General features: G+C 42.6%; 1 protein-coding gene across 7 annotated transcripts in view; it reads right to left on the minus strand.

The window, feature by feature from the left end:
* Nucleotides 1-2,321: 2,321 nt before the first annotated feature.
* Nucleotides 2,322-19,395, minus strand: part of SMIM14 (small integral membrane protein 14) — a 95,579-nt gene continuing 78,505 nt past the window's right edge. For all 7 annotated transcript variants that reach the window (XM_056557022.1, XM_056556989.1, XM_056556997.1 and 4 more), the window contains 4 exons: nt 17,078-17,179; nt 9,874-9,922; nt 5,535-5,683; nt 2,322-3,329 (listed from right to left, as the gene is read on the minus strand). In XM_056557022.1, coding sequence (XP_056412997.1) covers nt 3,291-3,329; nt 5,535-5,683; nt 9,874-9,922; nt 17,078-17,152 — 312 coding nt within the window. In that variant the 5' untranslated portion in view covers nt 17,153-17,179 and the 3' untranslated portion in view covers nt 2,322-3,290. The remainder of the gene's footprint in view (nt 3,330-5,534; nt 5,684-9,873; nt 9,923-17,077; nt 17,180-19,395) is intronic.

Raw genomic sequence — 19,395 nt, forward strand, 5'->3', positions numbered from 1 at the left:
TGATGCAGTATTTGAGCCAAGCCGGGAATACATTCAAAAGGAATGGGAACTATAAAAGAAAGGTCTTATACTACTTCTTCCTACTAGATATACTTCTTGCTTTGGCTCAAAACACTTGCATCAAAAAATGCACATCTTTGAAAAATGCAAAAACTGCAGTAAAGGAGTAGTCCAGTGCTGAAAAACGTATCCCCTGTCCTAAGGATAGGGGATAAGTTTCAGATCGCGGGGGGGTCCAACCGCTGAGGCCCCCCCGCGATCTCTTTTATGGAGCCCTGGCTCACTGGCCAGATAGCAGGTGTCGACCACCGCACGAAGCGGCGGCTGACACGCCCCCTCAATACCTCGCTATGGCAGCGCCAGAGATTGCGGAAGGCAGCGCTCCGGCTCTGCCATAGAGTTGTATTGAGAGGAGTGTCAGTCGCGGCTTCGTGCGGTGGTTAACACGCCCCCTTCCCACGGGCTTCCGGGGCCCCGTACAGGAGATTGCGGGGGGGGTTTGCCCAGCGGTCAGTCGCACCCCCCGCGATCTGAAACTTATCCCCTATCCTTAGGGGATAAGTTTTTCAGCACTGGATATCTCCTTTAATTCTAACCTTAAGACTAGAGATGAGCGAACTTACAGTAAATTCGATTCGTCACGAACTTCTCAGCTCGCCAGTTGCTGACTTTTCCTGCATAAATTAGTTCAGCTTTCCGGTGCTCCGGTGGGCTGGAAAAGGTGGATACAATCCTAGGAAAGAGTCTCCTAGGACTGTATCCACCTTTTCCAGCCCACGGGAGCACCTGAAAGCTGAACTTATTTATGCAGGAAAAGTCATCAACTGCCGAGCCGAGAAGTTCGTGACGAATCAAATTTACTGTAAGTTCGCTCATCTCTACTTAAGACCAATTTTAACAATGCGGCTGCCACATGTGGATTAGACAAGGAACTACAGCATACTCAGAAGCACCAAGACTGGAGATACAATTACCTTAGACCTGACCGCATATCATGGAACGTGTCACAGTTCGTGTCAAAGTTAGTGAAGCGTGGCCCCACGTGTACAATAGTAGGGGTCAGCTATGCTAAACACAACTAACACAATATATTTAAAAAAAATGTATTCTTTGGCAGATTTCAAAATCTTTCTTATAATGTCAATTATAGTTCAGAAACTGATGGATTACAGATGAAGATAACAATCTAAAGCAGTGTTTCCCAACCAGGGTGCCTCCAAATGATGCAAAACTACAACTCCCAGCATGCCCGGACAGCCAAAGGCTGTCTGGGCATGCTGGGAGTTGTAGTTTTGCAACATCTGGAGGCACCCTGGTTGGGAAACACTGATCTAGAGTACATTACAATAGTATATGCTGCTCATTTCAAGAGCTTGTAGGCTTCATAAGACAACAGTATTCATGGGTTAATGTAAACGTAACAACGTATGGGAGATACGTGAACCGTAGTCGGTGATGTGTATGACCATATGGGAGCCACACTAGAGGAAGAATACATTATGGGAATGGTTATAAATTATATATTCTAATGTACTTTAAATTAGAAGAACATATAGAAATATATCTCAGCACGAGTATAACGCAGAAGCACATGGGGCATTAAACCCACAGAAAGGTCATGACTTAGGGGCCCTGAACGCCCACATAAAACTTAGGACAAGTTCACACATAGCAGATTTGTTGGGGAAATTTGTGCAACTGAATAATCAGATCCTTCATCAGAATGGGGATAGTTCAGATGAATAGGACAGTTGTAGAAATTCCTGCAAAAAAAAAAAAAAAAAAAATCTGTTGTGTGTGAATTTACCCTAATGCTGACTGAGCAGACGTCTCTTAGAATAGGGATGACGAGAGACAACTGAATGAACCCATAGGTGAGCCAGAAGTACTGGGGAGATGCCCCATTTGGAATCATAAAAAATAAATGTTTTAAAAGGGGTACTCTGGTGGAAAGGTACCAGAAAGTTAAACAGATTTGTAAATTACTTCTATTAAAAAATCTTTACCCTTCCAGTACTTTTTAGCAGCTGTATGCTACAGAGGAAATTATTTTCTTTTTGAATATTCTTTTTTTTGTCTTGTCCACAGTGCTCTCTGCTGACACCTGATGCCCATATCAGGAACTGTCCAGAGCAGGAGAAAATCCCCATTGCAAACCTATGCTGCTCTGGACAGTTCCTTACACGGACAGAGGAGTCAGCAGAGAGCACTGTGGACAAGACAAAAAAGGAAATTCAAAAAGAAAAAAGAGTTTCCTCTGTAGCATACAGCTGCTTGAAAGTACTGGAAGGGTAAAGAATTTTTAATAGAAATCATTTACAAATCTGTTAAACTTTCTGGCACCAGTTGATTTAGAAAAAATAAAAAGTTTTCCACCAGAGTACCCCTTTAAGGGCTTGGCATTTCTTGCTGGGATGTCAATATTAATCTACTGCTGCATGCTGGGGTTGCAGGTCATTGCTGTCTAACCTCAGTGTGTTCGGGAGACCTCTTAAAAATGGTCGTATACAATAACTGTATATAATAAAATATCTGGTCATGGTAATCACATTTACCATTTCGTTCCTTCAGTTTCACTGTCTTGGTAATGCCACGTTGGCACCCTAAGGGCACAAACACATCTTAAGGCATCTTCATGCATTCTCACATTGAGATATGCCTAGAGGGTTGTAGAACCTCCACACTTGACAGTATACAATACATTGGCACTTCAGCAAACAGTGTATAGGCAGAAATATTACAATCACTTCGTTTTTGCAAAGTCACCCAAATAGGGTGTAAAAAAAAAAACAAAAGCATTTCTATAATAGCAGGTGCTAGAAGCAGGACTATACATCTTCATAAAAATCTCCCGAGTCATACTGCCATTATGACAATCAAATGTTATGGTCCTTCAGGAAATGTATATGGGAATTCATTGAGACGATGGATTCACAAGACAGTAGACTAACATATAGGTGCTAGGAAAGAAAACACCTAATGTATCTGAAGAGTTCTATTAAGGCTGGAAAGTCCAGACAAAGGATATATTAGTAAAGAAAGTTTACAGTGTTGCATTCGGTCTACATTTACAAGAAGAGAACTACTGTACTGCCAAGAGATCTGGAACAAGACAACGTGCTCCAAACATTGTAGACCTGCCATTTATCTTAGAATATGGAATGCCCGATACCGATATGGTTGTTGGCATTAGTAGAAAGGAAAGAAGGAAGAATCGTCCACTTCAGAGTAGTCTGGCCATTCTGGATTCATTTGGTCGTGCAAGTCTTGTATGGAAACTCCTGGAGGCGCTAGTCTACTGGTGGTGCTGGAGGTTCATGGTTGTGATCCTGCAAAAAACGAACAGTCTTACTAGAATAATTATACATCATATACATTTCAGTTAAAAAGACTTTTTAAAAACACTACAAAAGTTATTTTGGAGAACACCAACAGCATACAGGACATACAGAAGAAATGCATTTTGAATATATTAGATGTCATTAAAGGGGTATTCCGGGCAAAAACATCTTATCCCCTATCCAAAGGATAGGGGATAAGATGTCTGATCGCGGGAGGCCCGTCGCTGGGACCCCCCGCGATCTCCCTGCATTCTATGCGTAGCTGCATCTGAAGTTTCAGAAACCTCCGGGCTTCAGAGACGGGGACGTCACGCCACGCCCCCTCCATTCATGTCTATGGGAGGGGGCGTTACGCCCCCTCCCATAGACATGAATGGAGGGGGCGTGGCGTCACGTCACGTCCCCGTCTCGGAAGCCCGGAGGTTTTCGAAACTTCAGTCGCAGCTACGCATAGAATGCAGGCTGCTGCAGAGAGATCGCGGGGGGGTCCCAGCAGCAGGCGCCCCTCAGACATCTTATCCCCTAAACCCTTCAATAAGGGATAAGATGTTTTTGCCCGGAATACCCCTTTAAGGTGTGAAGATACAGAAAAAGAGGAAATGAATCATTGGAACATGTCTTCATAACATGATAGAGACTGTACAGTCCCATCACATTGTTCTCTACTAAATCACACCGACAAGGGCCACATACTCCTGACTCGAGACCGCAGGTGGATTAAGAAGACATTTGCCATAGGAAGGTAGCTGCTACTTAGTCATGGAGATCTGGCTGTTCCAAGTCCATCATGCCTCCTAGATCTGCCATTGTCAGACAGATCTGTTTACTTTACCACACACATTTTTCTCACAGCTCATAAGTTTAAGTACACTCGTTGACCAAAAATAAATAAAATGCATTAAGGAGGAGTTGTTGGAATTGAATGAAACATTATATGTGTAAATGCAAGAATGATAGATTTAAAGGATTACAATGTTAGAGCGAAATGACATGTTTATTGGGAAAAACTGTACAATTGATAGCCTGTTGGGTCACCTTTAGCCTGGATGCAAGATGGTCGGCCATGGAGGCATCCTGCGGCACATTAACCCACATATGTTGTAGCTGGGCTCCAAACTGGCACCAGAATTGATTGGCAATAAATCTGGAGTCCAGGCAGGCCAATGTAGTGTTGCAATCTGGTGGAGACCTTCCTGGGAAAACCTTGCTATGTGTGGGCAAGCATTAAAGGGGTAGTCTGCTGCTCAGCGTTTGGAACAAACTGTTCCAAACGCTGGAGCCGGCGCTGGGAGATCGCGACGTCATAGCCCCTCATGCCGTCACACCCCGCTCCCTCAATGCAAGTCTATGGGAGGGGGCGTAACGCCGCACAGAGATTTTCCATGCAGACATTTGATTTGTGTAAACATAGCCTCAATGAAAACCTTATCCAAAGTGTTCTGGACCTCAAACTGGGCCAAAGATTTAACTTCCAGCACAGCCAAGACAACACAGTATTGGCTTAGGGAGAACTATGTGAATGTCCTTGAGGGGCCCAGCCAGAGCCCTGACTTGAACAAGGAGGCAGCATAAAATGAGAAAAAAAAGTGAAAGTTTGAAAACTTTCCTAATGCATTATATGTGCATGCTCAGCGATGATGAGCAAGCATGTGTGTAGGGGGGGGGGGGGGGAATTAGAAAAGAAGGATCAAGTCTGCTGGTTGGGGCTTTTGTAACTTGTAGGATGAGATTTTATTGAATGCAATGTGATAGTTTTGTGGTAGTAGGGAACATTTCCGCTTGTAAGATTGCCAGAACAAGCTTTGAGGAGACACATAAGACAACAAGGAGTTCTGAAAACAGGCTCTCCCACAATGAGAACCAAATAAATAAATAAAAAACCCGCACCATCCACCATGCAGTGAGGATTTCTTAAAGGTCACACTCCAGGGCAGTACTGTGGACTGTATACCCGCCTGTGCACCACCTGAAGGATACCGAGCAGTGCCAGTGTAGGTTTCTCTGTGTGTGACTAAACAGGCTCCGATTTAGTCAGTACAAGATAATTTATAAACTACTATGTACATAGTGTTTCCCAACCAGGGTGCCTCCAGCAGATGGAACAATACAAATCCCAGAATTTCCATTTATGATTGAGAAACACTGATCTACAATATAAGACGTTGTAGATCAGTGTTTGAATTCCGCACTTACATTATGCGGAGTCGTGGGTTTCCCAGTAGCTCTTGATCCTCGGAGACTCCTGGGTCTCAGAAGGTATAAGGTCAAACCGATGACAATCCAGGCCATGGCGATCATTGCAATACTAATTCCACCATCACTAGAAGGATTGGGTCCTGGTACTGGCAAGTAGAATAAAAACAACTGGATTAGATCAAGGATTTTGCCAGTTATTTAAACAAATATTAATAAAGCCGGTATCCACCATTTGAGGAATATCTGCCTGTATTTTACGGGCAGACGGCCGCAAATATTCCGCTGTGTGAAAATAGTCTTATTAGCCTTTTTTTTTTCAAAAGGAAGGTGGCATAAGTGGCACAGAAAAAAAAAAAAAGTTATACTATCCTGGGTTCCCTGCTACAGCACCAGTTCTTCTGCTTCCAGTCCCCCATCTTCAGTCTGCTCCTGAGATGAGCACTAGAAGGAGGACCTGCCTGCTCAGCCAATCACTGGCTGCAGTGGTGTCCAGTCTTGGCCAGTGATTGGATGAGCAGGCAGGACCTGCTCCATTTGCTCAGGGTTGTCTTAAGAAAATCAAAATTTAGCTGTTTGCTGTGGGTCCCACTGTTTCCTGCAGGTGACCGTGGTGGTCTACGTCGTCTGGGGTTGCTTTAAATGGTGTCCAAAAACAGGAGATACCGACAAAACAAACATTTCCACACACACACATATTATATTATATATATATATATATATATATATATATATATATATATATATTTATTTATTTATTTTCTGCTGGGTTTCTGAAACTGATCCCTAAGGGCCTTGGCTTATGAAGTCATAAAAATAACTTGACACAGAAACAGCCGCAAGCACATAATTAGTGGACACACCTACACTGCTAAACACAGCTGTCTATAGCAATAACATTGGTCACATACTGTACACCTGTGCTGACAATGGGCGTTTTAGAGCACTTTTATTGCCGAATGTCAGTACACACAAGGCTGGTCAACATATGATCATTATTATCACTCTAGAACTTAAGGACAAAAGGAAACAAGTAGGAAAAGACAGACAATTGTAATACAAAGCTAAAAAGAAATGGGAGAGCACTCCATAGCATAAGATCGCCAATGTAAGGTTCAAGCTGATGTAGTGAGGAACTCTTACCAGAGGCGGTTGTGTGAACTCACACACAACAATGGTCAGCGTGAGTGAGTAAATGCATGGTCTGCAGCCGCCCCCACCTTACGAGAAAAGACAAGTGAAGACTTCCACAGAGCGGTGGGTGGATCACGGCGCTGATCAGGATATGACAAGTCAGGTGAGTAAAAGGGGATTTATTAAAACAAATGCAACGCGTTTCTCCGCGCATGCGCGGCTTCTTCAGGTTATCCTGAAGACGCCGCGCAAGTGAGGTGAAACACATTGCATTTGTTATAATAAATCCCCTTTTACTCACCGGACTGGTCATATCCTCATCAGCGCTGCGATCCACCAACCGCTCTGTGGAAGTCTTCACTTGCCAAATTGTGATACAAAAACAGGTTCTCTTTTCTGTATAGTTCCTTTATGATCTAGCAAAGTGATATCATGGTAGGACTGCTAGTTATAAATTTTTTATAATTTTTTTACATTTTCCTTTAGAATGGAAAAAAATACATTGAAAAAATAAGTAAACCTCAATTCTCTACCAAAGACAGGAACTAAACCAATCTCAGCAGTGGAAATATTTCCTAGTGGCAACTAATAATGGAACATAGATCAGGAGAGCAGTGTCTGAAGCTTATGCATCAATAAGGAGGTTTCTTTTATTGGTTTGTTTTTTTTTCCGCAAAATTAAATAAGCACTGTCAAATTCAAAAAACATTTTATACGTTCTACATCTTGGCAAAATATTAACCTTTCTAATATACTTCATAAAAAGGTTGTTATCAATTTTTTATTATATAAAAAGCATGGATTATATAAAATAAAAAATAAATAAAAAACACACCACTAGGGTTTCCTACACCATCCAGAACATAATCCCATCCTGCTGCAGCATCATTTTTGTCCAAGCTGAAGCACAATCTGGGACAAAGTCCAGTAAGTGAGGGTGGGACTAGCACTCCTCTGTGCTCACTCCTGTCCTTTGAGACTGCAGCATGAAACGGAGAGGAGGGGGTCACAGAGCGTCCTGCAGTGATTAAATGAAGAGACCTAACACTGCACAGAAGACTCAGGAAGGAACATATAGAAGATATTTGAGAGAAATATAGGTGCTAGACATATTAAAATTTTATAGACATCAGGATTAGGTACTGGGTAACAACATTTTTTGTGGTACTGATGACAGGTACTCTTTGACCTTTTGGTGAACTTTTCGCCTTATATTCCCTTTAGTCACACATGGTGATATGCTCATCTATTACATAAGTAAGCAACTATGAGTTACATCTTCGTCACTTGCCAGTGGTTTGATCAGTCATTTACCTACACAAATTGAAGTTTATAACTTCAAGACAACTAAACATTACGTCCATCACCTGGTACAATACATGTAAGAAGGCAGTCAGCAACCGGGTATGTCAGTGCCGTCACTAACAAGAGGAGTTCCCACCACCTTATTTCTGAATAGGAGCAGAAACCAGTTGATCTGGTTTGCCCTTTTAGTTTGTTGGAAAGTCTCACATTCCTGAGCGCACCTTTAGGCGTTATAAAAGTGTATGACTAACTTTGCCCTCACTCTCTAAAGATGACATATGGATGGGTGCGCTTCACCCCCTTTATACCAGTGTTATTATGTCGACTAATCATTACCACCATAGTTTTAGTAAACAACAAACTAAATGAAAACCAAGTTATGATGACTAAAATTATAACTCAAATGTGTACTTCATGCTCAAACTTTAATACCAAGAACAGGTTATTTATAGGAATATCTAATTTTGCTTTTTTTTTTATAATTTCTCTAAAATTTGCATTACATTTTGACTAAACCTGTACAATTTTATTTGACAAAGTCTATTGTAGATTTAGTTGACAAAAAAAAAAAAAAAAAAAAACCTGTACAGTTTTTTTTATTTTTATTTTTAAACATATGGGCTATCCTAAAGGACAGGCACCAATATCTGTTCACTGGAGGTCCAATAGCCATGACCCACATATACAGCTGCAGCACCCACATATACAGTAAAAAGAGCAAAAAGCAGACAGAGCCGTACATGAAGTAGTCCAAGGTATATTTGGTCGGCACTGTTGTAGATAGGTGCTCGTGGATCTATGGGTATCCAATAGAGGTAGAAGGAATCCCAGCACATTAAGTAGTGGCCATGCTGGGTTACTGAAGCTCAGATCCCATTGGAGTAAATGAGATAGCTGACTGGTGGTGATGTTGGACACCCACAGATCAGATATTGATGGCCTATTCTGACGATTATCAACCAATAAAAAAAAAAAATTCTAAATTACTGGTAAACCCCTTTGATATAGCAGGGACAATATTATAGAGGCAACCCCTTTGTATTGGAAAGCCAAAAAGGTGATCATCATACAGTGGCTCCTCTAACCTCCGCAGATCATCACTTATAGGGGAGCTGCAAAATGTAGCATTATATTCCAGCTTGTTAGATGAAAAGCTGCCCAAGTAACTAATGGACAATCTGAACCGGTCAGGTTGGGCCCCATGTTGGGGACATCTCTTTATGATAGCCGTATGTCTTAACATGGGAAATGGACAGGGGTTGTCTCCTTTAGGCTGGAATCCCACATTCAATTTGAAATAAAGTCCTAATTTTAGCTTTCCAATTTCTTTTAAATGCTCTCCTAGCTTTGGGTGAAAAAAAATTGCATCAAAAACCGTACATGTAATTCTAGTCTAAGGCTAGGTTCACAATGCTGATGAGTTCTGCTAAAGTAAGCTCCGTCACTCAACCTGTTTACAGAGCAAAAAAAAAAATACTGCATGCCCAATCTTTTTTTCTACGCTCTAAAATACCGGACACCTGACAGAGCCCATCCATGCCAATGGGATATGTCGGGACCTTTCGTTGTCTGTTGTGTAAAGGGTCCCTTTGGCTTTGTTGTTTGGTGGCCCTGAAGGGAAAGGAGCCCAACGGCAGTGTAAACGGGCCCTTAACTGAATCTCTGCAGGCTCTTTAGGCCCTAATACAGCTGCATGACTAGGGGTCTGATGACCCAATTGACAGCTGTCAGATTGAGGAATCAGAAATGCAGTTTTGTGGCCATAACAAAGACACAAAAATGTTAACATATTAAACCCACGTGAAACCAGCCTTAGAAGGAAAACTCTATATTTATAGTTACAGATAGAATAACATATTTCAAAGACAACTGTATCTAGTAATCTGATAAATATACTCACATTCTTGTAAGCATTCTGAGTCAGTGCAGTAAGACTGAGATTGCCTTAGCTGTATAAAAGAAAAAAAAATTAAAGAGTTTCAGTACATGGATGCCAAATAATGTTAACAGTTAGAGAAGAAATATTGCTATAAAGCTGCATCACCTAATACTGATGCTCCATCCCAGGATCTCATCACTGGATCTCAGAGTAGTGGTCCTTTGCTTAGAACCTCCCCACTCTTTAACCCCTTAAGGACCAGGCTCATTTTGGCCTTAAGGACCAGATCAATTATATTTTAGCATTTTCGTTTTTTCCTCCTCGCCTTCTAAAAATCATAACTCTCATATCTTTCCATCCACAGACCTATATGAGGGCTTGTTTTTTGCGTCACCAATTGTACTTTGTAATTACATCACTTATTTTACCATAAAATGTACGGTGCAACCAAACAAATATTATTTATGTGGGAAAATTGAAAAGAAAACTGCAATTTAGCACATTTTGGAAGGTTTTGTTTTCACGCTGTACGCTTTCAGGTAAAAATGACACGTGTTCTTTATTCTGTGGGTCAATACGATTAAAATAATACCTATGTTATATGCTTTTCTATAATTATACCGCTTAAAAAAAATCTCAAACCATTTTAACAAAATTAGTATGTTTAAAATTGCCCAATTTTGACCACCTATAACTTTCTAATTTTTCCGTATATGGGGCGATGTGAGGGCTCATTTTGTGCGCCATGATCTGTAGTTTTTATCAGTTCCACTTTTGCTTAAGTTTTACCTATTATACATTTTTAATACATTTTTTTTTAAATAAAATGTGACAAAAAAAGCAGCAATTTTGGACTTCTTAATTTTTTTTTAACTTTACGCCGTTCACCGTACGGGATAATTAACAATATATTTTAATAGTTCAGACTTTTACACACGTGGCGATACCAAATATGTGTATTAATTATTATAATTTTTTTTACGTTACGCTTTTTGGGGGGTAAAATGGGAAAAACGGACGTTTAACTTTTTTATTGGCGATGGGGACTTTTTTTTTTACCACTTTTTATGTCCCCATAGGGGACTATTCATAGCAATCATTTGATTGCTAATGCTGTTCAGTGCTATGTATAGGACATAGCACTGATCAGTATTATCGGTGATCTTCTGCTCTGGTCTGCTCGATCTCAGACCAGAGCAGAAGACCCCGGGAGACAGTCTGAGCCAGGTGAGGGGACCTCCGGCCGCCATGCTGGATGATCGGATCCCCGCGGCAGCGATGCGGGGGATTCCGATCATCCATTCAAAGTACCACACTACCGCAGATGCCGTGATCCGTATTGATCACGGCATCTGAGGGGTTAATGGCAGACATCTGCACGATTGCGGATGTCCGCCATTACTGGCGGGTCCCTTGCTGCTGATAGCAGCCGGGACCTGCCGCGCATGACGCTAGCACCGCTCCGGTGCTCGCGATCATGACGGCGCGTAAATGTACGTCATGGTGCGTTAAGTACCACGTCACCATGACGTTTATTTACACCCATTGTCGTTAAGGGGTTAAACCATAACTGAGAACAACTGTGTTATTATATAGTGTAAGCAAGCAGCTGGTAAAATGGTGGGTGGAAGGTATGTTTTACTGAGGATTCTTGCATCAGTGACTTAAAAGAGGTTATCCAGGAATCAAAAAACAAATTTCTTTCAAAAACTCCTTCTCGTCTGTCTCCAGGTTGGGTGTAGTATTACAATTTAGCAGTTTTTGGAAGAAATTAGCTCTGTTTTTTAATTCCTGGATAATCCCTTTAAGACTGGAGTTTGGGTCCTGGTTTTGAAAATGACTGAAGGTTCTGTAGATAAAGTCACTCCCATACTCCAGTTATGGGGTGTGTTGAAGTCCTGGACCTGATCTCACACGTGTGTGAGCACAGCCAGGGAGCAGCAGAATAGAGTTGCTCTGAAGCAGATCAGCCTGTCTGTGGTATGTTGGATACTGATACACTGCACCAAAAAGACTGATTTTGGGACTCAACGTACCACGTTTTGGGTGAGAAGTTCAGAAGTTTTTGTTATGTAAAGAATTCCTGTTCCTGTTGATTCCGGTTCCTGCATGCGGAAGGTGGAACTTATTGCTGTATGTGAATTGTTACAATAAACCAAGACTACTGAACTGTGACGAAAGATCTTTTTTTAAATTCAGTTTAAAGGTCTGGAGTATAAGACACAGAATAGATGGCACTCACCGCTCTTCAGGGTAGCTTTATTTCTTCAAACAAACGGAGCCGCAGGCAGGTGAGACTCAGCGGTCGGCAGGGGGCGTGTGCGGAACGAACGTTTCGTGCGTGATGACGCACTTCCTCGGCCAACGCTGACATCCTCCTCCCTGTCGGCATACTTATACAGCAACAGGTGAGTTGTTATGGCAACATATCAACAAGGGATAAAATCGATACAAAACGTGAAGTGGATTAAAAACACTAGAATAGTAGCATTGATCTACAGGAACAGACTAAGATCATGATGGTCATTAAGACCAAGTGGACCTAGGGCGCCAGACTGGATTATCCAGCGGGCCTCCTTCCGTAATAGGAGATTATGCCTGTCCCCGCCATACTTCAAAGCATTAACCCTCTCAAGGCCAGCAAAACGTACTCCATTGCAGTTCGACCCGCCTGACTCCTTCATATAGGCCATCCATCTGGGAGCTCCTTTGCCAGTTCTAAGAGAATAAAGATGTTCTCTAATGCGAAATCTAAGTTGGCGGATGGTTTTCCCAATATAAAAGCGGTCACACGGGCAAAACAATACGTATACCACAAACGTGGTTCTACAGGTAATAAGTTGCTTCACAGTATGGGTAACTCCACCCACATTCAAAATACTACTTTTACTGTTAAGGCTGCAAAAAGTACAACTACCACATGCGTGGTTACCTGTAGGGGACAACCAACTCTTTTTTTCTTCTTTCTTATGTTCGTGTGTGGACTTAAATTTATCCCCTAATGTTGGATTTTTTCTATACGTTATAAGGGGACCTTCTTTTGCTCTCTCATTTAATTCAGGGTCTGCCTGAATCATATACCATGATTTTCGTATGGCTTTGGCGATAGTGTCATTCATATTCGAATTCTCCAACGAGAATACGAATCTCTGCGCTTTTTTGGAGGTTCTCTTTTTAGGGGTAAGTAAATCCTGCCTGTTACGTGCCTCTGCCCTAACATAGGCTTCTTCGATAATCTTAACAGGATATCCCCTCTCTCTGAGTCTGTTTTTAACTCATCTGCCTATAGTTGTTATTGTCACTGTTGATCCTTCTCAACCGAAGAAATTGGGAGTAGGGTACACCTTTTTTAACGTGTCCAGGATGTGAGATATTAAAATGTAGGAGGGCATTTTTAGCTACATCTTTCCTATAGCCTAAAGTGTGTAACTGTCCCTCCTCCACTTTAAGCAACACATCCAAGAAGGCCAGTTCATGTTTACCGAACACATAAGTAAATGCCATATTAACGTCATTTTGTGTATTGAGATGCTCTACAAAATTACTAAATATCTCCTCTGTGCCCTCCCACACCACCAGGACATCAACTACATATCGAAGGAGAAGCTTGATGTACCTGGCGTATGGGTTGGACCCAGAGAAGATAAAGCGTCTCTCAAAGATAGCCAGGAAAAGATTGGCATAAGTGCAGGAAACTGGCGTGCCCATTGCTGTGCCGGTCTCCTGCCTGTACCAATCTTCTCCATAGCGAAACTCATTGTGACTCAAAATGAACATCAGAGCTTCTGTGATGAAGGAAATGAAAGCTGAGGACTTTTCAGTGCTAAGGAGGAATTCCCTAATTGCCTCTACACCCGCAACTATAAGGATGCGGGTGTAGAGGCTCTCTACATCTATAGACGCTAATTGATAAGTCTCCTGCCATGTAAAGTCTTGCAACTGATTTAACAGGTCACCAGTGTCTTTGACATAGGTGGGGATACTTTTGAGTAGGGGTCTGAGTAACCAGTCTATGTAACTGGAAAGCGGTTTGGTCGCGGAGCCAATCCCCGCGACGATGGGTCACCCCGGGGGTTGGCTCCGCGACTTGTGGACCTTGGGAAGACAGTACCACTTGGCATTCTTTGGATGGCTGGGGAGGAGTTTTTCTGCTGTCTTATTGGAGATTATGCCTGTCTCTGCTTTAGACCTTAAGAAAGAACGCAGGGCATTAATTGTTTTGGGAGAGGGGTCGGAGGCTAGAAGCCGGTAAGTGGATCTGTCACTCAACTGGCGCATAACCTCGCTCTCATATTGTTGGGTATACAAAACTACTGTCGCCCCGCCTTTATCGGCCTTACTCACTTTTAATTCTGGCCTGTCGGCTAGCCACTTCAAAGCTTCTCTATCCCCATAGGATAAGTTGTCATCCTGCTGGGGATATATTAAAGCTCTGACATCCTGCAACACAGCACGTGAGAACAAGTCCAACGGGCTGCCTGCAGGAACAGGGGGCACAAATCTAAATGCGTTACCTCCCTTGAATACAGACACTTCAGTGGTATATTCATGACTAATACTAGGCTCTCCTTCCGCTAAATCACAGAGTCTCAATACATATCTGGTCGTCCTCTGACATATTCAAAATAGGCTGAAAACCCAACGGTCCTACAATTGCAGGGACCTCACCTTCCCTACACATAGTACCAACTTGCTGCTTATCGGTTTTATTTTTAAACAATTTGTGTAAGGACATTTTCCTTGTGGCTTTGAAGAGATCCACCTCAAATTGGACTAAATGAAATAGAGTTTTAACTCCAAAATTGAGTCCTTTAGACAGCAGACGGTTCACATTGTCCGGTAACTCTATGTCAGTGATGTTGATAACATTGTTGGCGGGAATCAATTCCTCCACGACACGTTCTTCCGTTTGCCCCTCCAATTGTCTCTTTTTCTTGTTCCCTCTCCCCCTCCTGATCCGCCTTCTAAAGGGGGCTGAACCGGGGTCATAGGGCGGCTCGTGTCCATATGGACCTGTGGTCCCTGCGCTTCATCAGACAGACTTGTGTCTGAGTCAGTAGTCCAAAAGTCGGACACAGGTCGTCTGGTTTGTGGACCTTTTCTTGGTCCTGCGTTTTGCCAGCTCTTATTTTGGGACTTCTTTTTATTCTAGGTGAATACTAGTTTGTGGTCATAGTCGAACTTGTCCTCAGCTTTCATTTCCTTCATAACAGAAGCTCTGATGTTCATTTTGAGTCACAATGAGTTTCGCTATGGAGAAGATTGGTACAGGCAGGAGACCGGCACAGCAATGGGCACGCCAGTTTCCTGCACTTATGCCAATCTTTTCCTGGCTATCTTTGAGAGACGCTTTATCTTCTCTGGGTCCAACCCATACGCCAGGTACATCAAGCTTCTCCTTCGATATGTAGTTGATGTCCTGGTGGTGTGGGAGGGCACAGAGGAGATATTTAGTAATTTTGTAGAGCATCTCAATACACAAAATGACGTTAATATGGCATTTACTTATGTGTTCGGTAAACATGAACTGGCCTTCTTGGATGTGTTGCTTAAAGTGGAGGAGGGACAGTTCCACACAGGATTTACTTACCCCTAAAAAGAGAACCTCCAAAAAAGCGCACAGATTCGTATTCTCGTTGGAGAATTCGAATATGAATGACACTATCGCCAAAGCCATACGAAAATCATGGTATATGATTCAGGCAGACCCTGAATTAAATGAGAGAGCAAAAGAAGGTCCCCTTATAACGTATAGAAAAAATCCAACATTAGGGGATAAATTAAAGTCCACACACGAACATAAGAAAAAAAAAGAGTTGGTTGTCCCCTACAGGTAACCACGCATGTGGTAGTTGTACTTTTTGCAGCCTTAACAGTAAAAGTAGTATTTTGAATGTGGGTGGAGTTACCCATACTGTGAAACAACTTATTACCTGTAGAACCACGTTTGTGGTATATGTATTGTTTTGCCCGTGTGACCGCTTTTATATTGGGAAAACCATCCGCCAACTTAGATTTCGCATTAGAGAACATCTTTATTCTCTTAGAACTGGCAAAGGAGCTCCCAGATGGATAGCCCATATGAAGGAGTCACACGGGTCGAACTGCAATGGAGTACGTTTTGCTGGCCTTAAGAGGGTTAATGCTTTGAAATTTGGCGGGGACAGGCATAATCTCCTATTACGGAAGGAGGCCCGCTGGATAATCCAGTCTGGCGCCCTAGGTCCACTTGGTCTTAATGACCGTCATGATCTTAGCCGTTCCTGTAGATCAATGCTACTATTGTAGTGTTTTTAATCCACTTCACGTTTTGTATCGATTTTATCCCTTGTTGATATGTTGCCATAACAACTCACCTGTTGCTGTATAAGTATGCCGACAGGGAGGAGGATGTCAGCGTTGGCCGAGGAAGTGCGTCATCACGCACGAAACGTTCATTCCGCACACGCCCCCTGCCGACTGCTGAGTCTCACCTGCCTGCGGCTCCGTTTGTTTGAAGAAATAAAGCTACCCTGAAGAGCGGTGAGTGCCATCTATTCTGTGTCTTATACTCCAGCATTGCTTGCTTCTTCACGGACTGAGCACCACCAGTCTAGGGTCCAGGGTTTAGGAGTCCACGCTGACCGGGAGTCTGTGAGCATTACCAGTGCATGCTATCCCCCGCAGCAGTGCCGACTATTTCTCTTTGTTTGCGTCTATCATTTTAAAGGTCTATTCACACGTACAGTATTCTGCGCAGATTTGATGCACAGGATTTCAAGCTTTATTCAATTTACATTGAAATCTGCAGCAGAAAATCTGGCGGATCAAATCTGCACGGAATACTGTACGTGTGAATAGACCCTAAAAATCCATACTGCAGGACAACACATCACCTTGCTGCGACCACATCACTGAATTAAAACGTGTAATCGGTGACCAAGAGCACGCATGCGCTTTAAACATCATTGATGTGGTCGCAGCTAAGGTGGTGTGTTGTCCTGCAATTTGGATTTTTAAACCGGATTTAATAAAGACTGGATTTTTTATGGGATTACTGGATAAAATCTTTCTTCATTTTTCGTAGATCACACATCACCAGGTGAGGATCAGAGCATACCAAGGAGAAGGAAAGCCGAGAACTTTTTCTTTGCTTATACGCAATACTGAACTGTGACCCCTCCCTGTTTGCTTGCAAAACTATTTGAAGGGCCCCATTTTACAATAGATCAAATATTATTCTTACCAAATTAATCAGTCTTCGCATTGCATAGTCATGCGAGCAAATGCATTCACAGGGATCAAAATTGCCGTCCGCCATCTTGACAGCTGGTATGTCTACAGAAACCTGTGAAAGGAAAAAGACAAATACTTTAGTCTTAGAAGGAGATAGCAAGGAGAACAAAATATGTGGACCCCCTACCTTCCCTGACAGATATTAACATTATACATCTAAACCTTTTACTCTAGTCACTTCTCCGTGGTTTATGCAGGATGGGTCAAATACAGGAGGACAAACTCTATGATATAGGACACATGGAAAGTTTAGACCAGTGTTTCCCAACCAGAGTGCCTTCAGCTGTTCCATAATTACAACGCCCAGCATGTTAGAGTTTTGCAACAGCTGGAGGCACCCTGGTTGGGAAACACTGCTTTAGATATTTTTGTTTTGAGGGTATAATCACACAATATGGTTAAGTTGTGGTTAAAATGGGTTAACACTGCAATTCTCAGTTTCATTGTTTCTGTTACAGTACATTCAATTTTGTTGTATGCAAAAACATAGTCAACTTTGCTACTGAGTATGCACAAAAAAATGCATACATAACTATCCGTTTTTTTAAAGAATAAAAAAAAAAAAAGATTTAAGTCAATAGGAAACTGATTATGGCATACAGAAGCATCTGTGGGGGATAAGTGTCTGATTGCCGGGGGTCCCAGTGGTAGGACCCCCGGCAATCTCCTGTACAGCACCCACTCACTTATGAACGGAGCGATGTCTTCCCCCACACAAAGCAGTGGCCGACCCATCCATGCATGTCTATGGGAGAGCCGAAGATACTGCACAGAGGGGTGCAGTGCGGGAGATCGTGTGGGGTCCAAGCGGTCAGACCCACCACGATTACACACATAGGATAGGGGATAAATTGTTTTCCGCCACAGTACTACTTTAGTGAATACAATTTTTTCCTATGAAAAACTATACATGTGACTGCATCCCGAATTATAAATGCTAAAAAAAACAACGCTGGAATGAAAAATGCTACAATCCAAGAAGACGCAGTTTTGCTGCTGGGACAAATTATTTCCGCATGACACTGATAACACAAAGCTCTTGTGCTGAATGCAGATTCACTGAAGATAAGAAAAATCACTTTTCTCTTGTAGGAATGTCTGATGCCACATAGCATCACGCTCCTAAACAGTGACCAATACTAAATATTACTGTACAGCTGTACTTCATAGTACAACCATGTCATTCCTTAGATGGCCCATGTTACGTCAAGAAATTAGCAAATCCTGATAATAATGAAGATCCAATCTGTGACCTGTACGCCCTCTAGTGGCAGCACTCATACACAGAATGACTCCCGTCTGGATGGCAGCAGGATATGGCCATAGCAGCTCTGCAGCAAACAGAACAGAGATCAAATATTACAATATGTACTATTATTAGGCTGATCATATTTCCTTTTAGACAAAAGAGGACATAGTGATAGCAAAATCGGGATGGGGTTAAGTTATAGACCCCCAGTTCTATGCACCCATATGTATATAAATATATACTCTACTTATGTTCTATAGTTATAGGCCACTGGCTGGCTCTGTGCCCCCATATACAGAAGTTGTAGGCAGCAGTCAGAGACCCCCTCTCCAGACTATACACCCACATATAGTAGGTAGCCCCCCCCCCCCCCCCCCCCCCCAGCCATACTGGCTTGTTGTTTTTGGTGCTCCACTGCTTCTCCGGCTGGGCCATAGCAGTAGGTCCCCGGCTGAAACAGAAAATAGTTTAGTTACCGTCCCAAACCGGAGCCCACTCCAGAGTCCACAGACCATGCAAGGGTCCAGGCTAGAAGCATGCCTGACGTTCTCTTATCTGCTCCGGGGGGACTGGGGGTCCAAATGTCATTTGCGACTGGTCCCAAGTCCCGGAAGCCACTGCTCAATAACTTAAAGTGGTCGCAGTGCCAGCTGACACTGTGTGTCAGGCAGCACGAGCAACGGGCACTTTAAGAACACTGACTAGCAGCTGCTGTGGGCAAAACCAGACAGAATCATAAAATATGGGGCAGCGCCAAAATAATAATAATAATATAAAAAAAAAAAAAAGGCTTAAATGGCAAGTTCACTTTAAAGTGGGGCCAGAATAGGTCTGGAGCATGTTGCCTCCTGCAGTATTTGCACAGGAGTCTATAATGTATCCCACCCATACTGAAGCGAGAATGTAAACGAATACTGCCACACAGCACCCTCACATGGTTTTGGGGGTGGAATTGTACGCTTGCCAACAGATGATCCCCAACATCAGTGTTTTAGGGGTGGAAATCATTTACACAAAAT

Source organism: Hyla sarda, chromosome 1 (genome assembly GCF_029499605.1).
Source record: "Hyla sarda isolate aHylSar1 chromosome 1, aHylSar1.hap1, whole genome shotgun sequence".
Classification (NCBI taxonomy): domain Eukaryota; kingdom Metazoa; phylum Chordata; class Amphibia; order Anura; family Hylidae; genus Hyla; species Hyla sarda.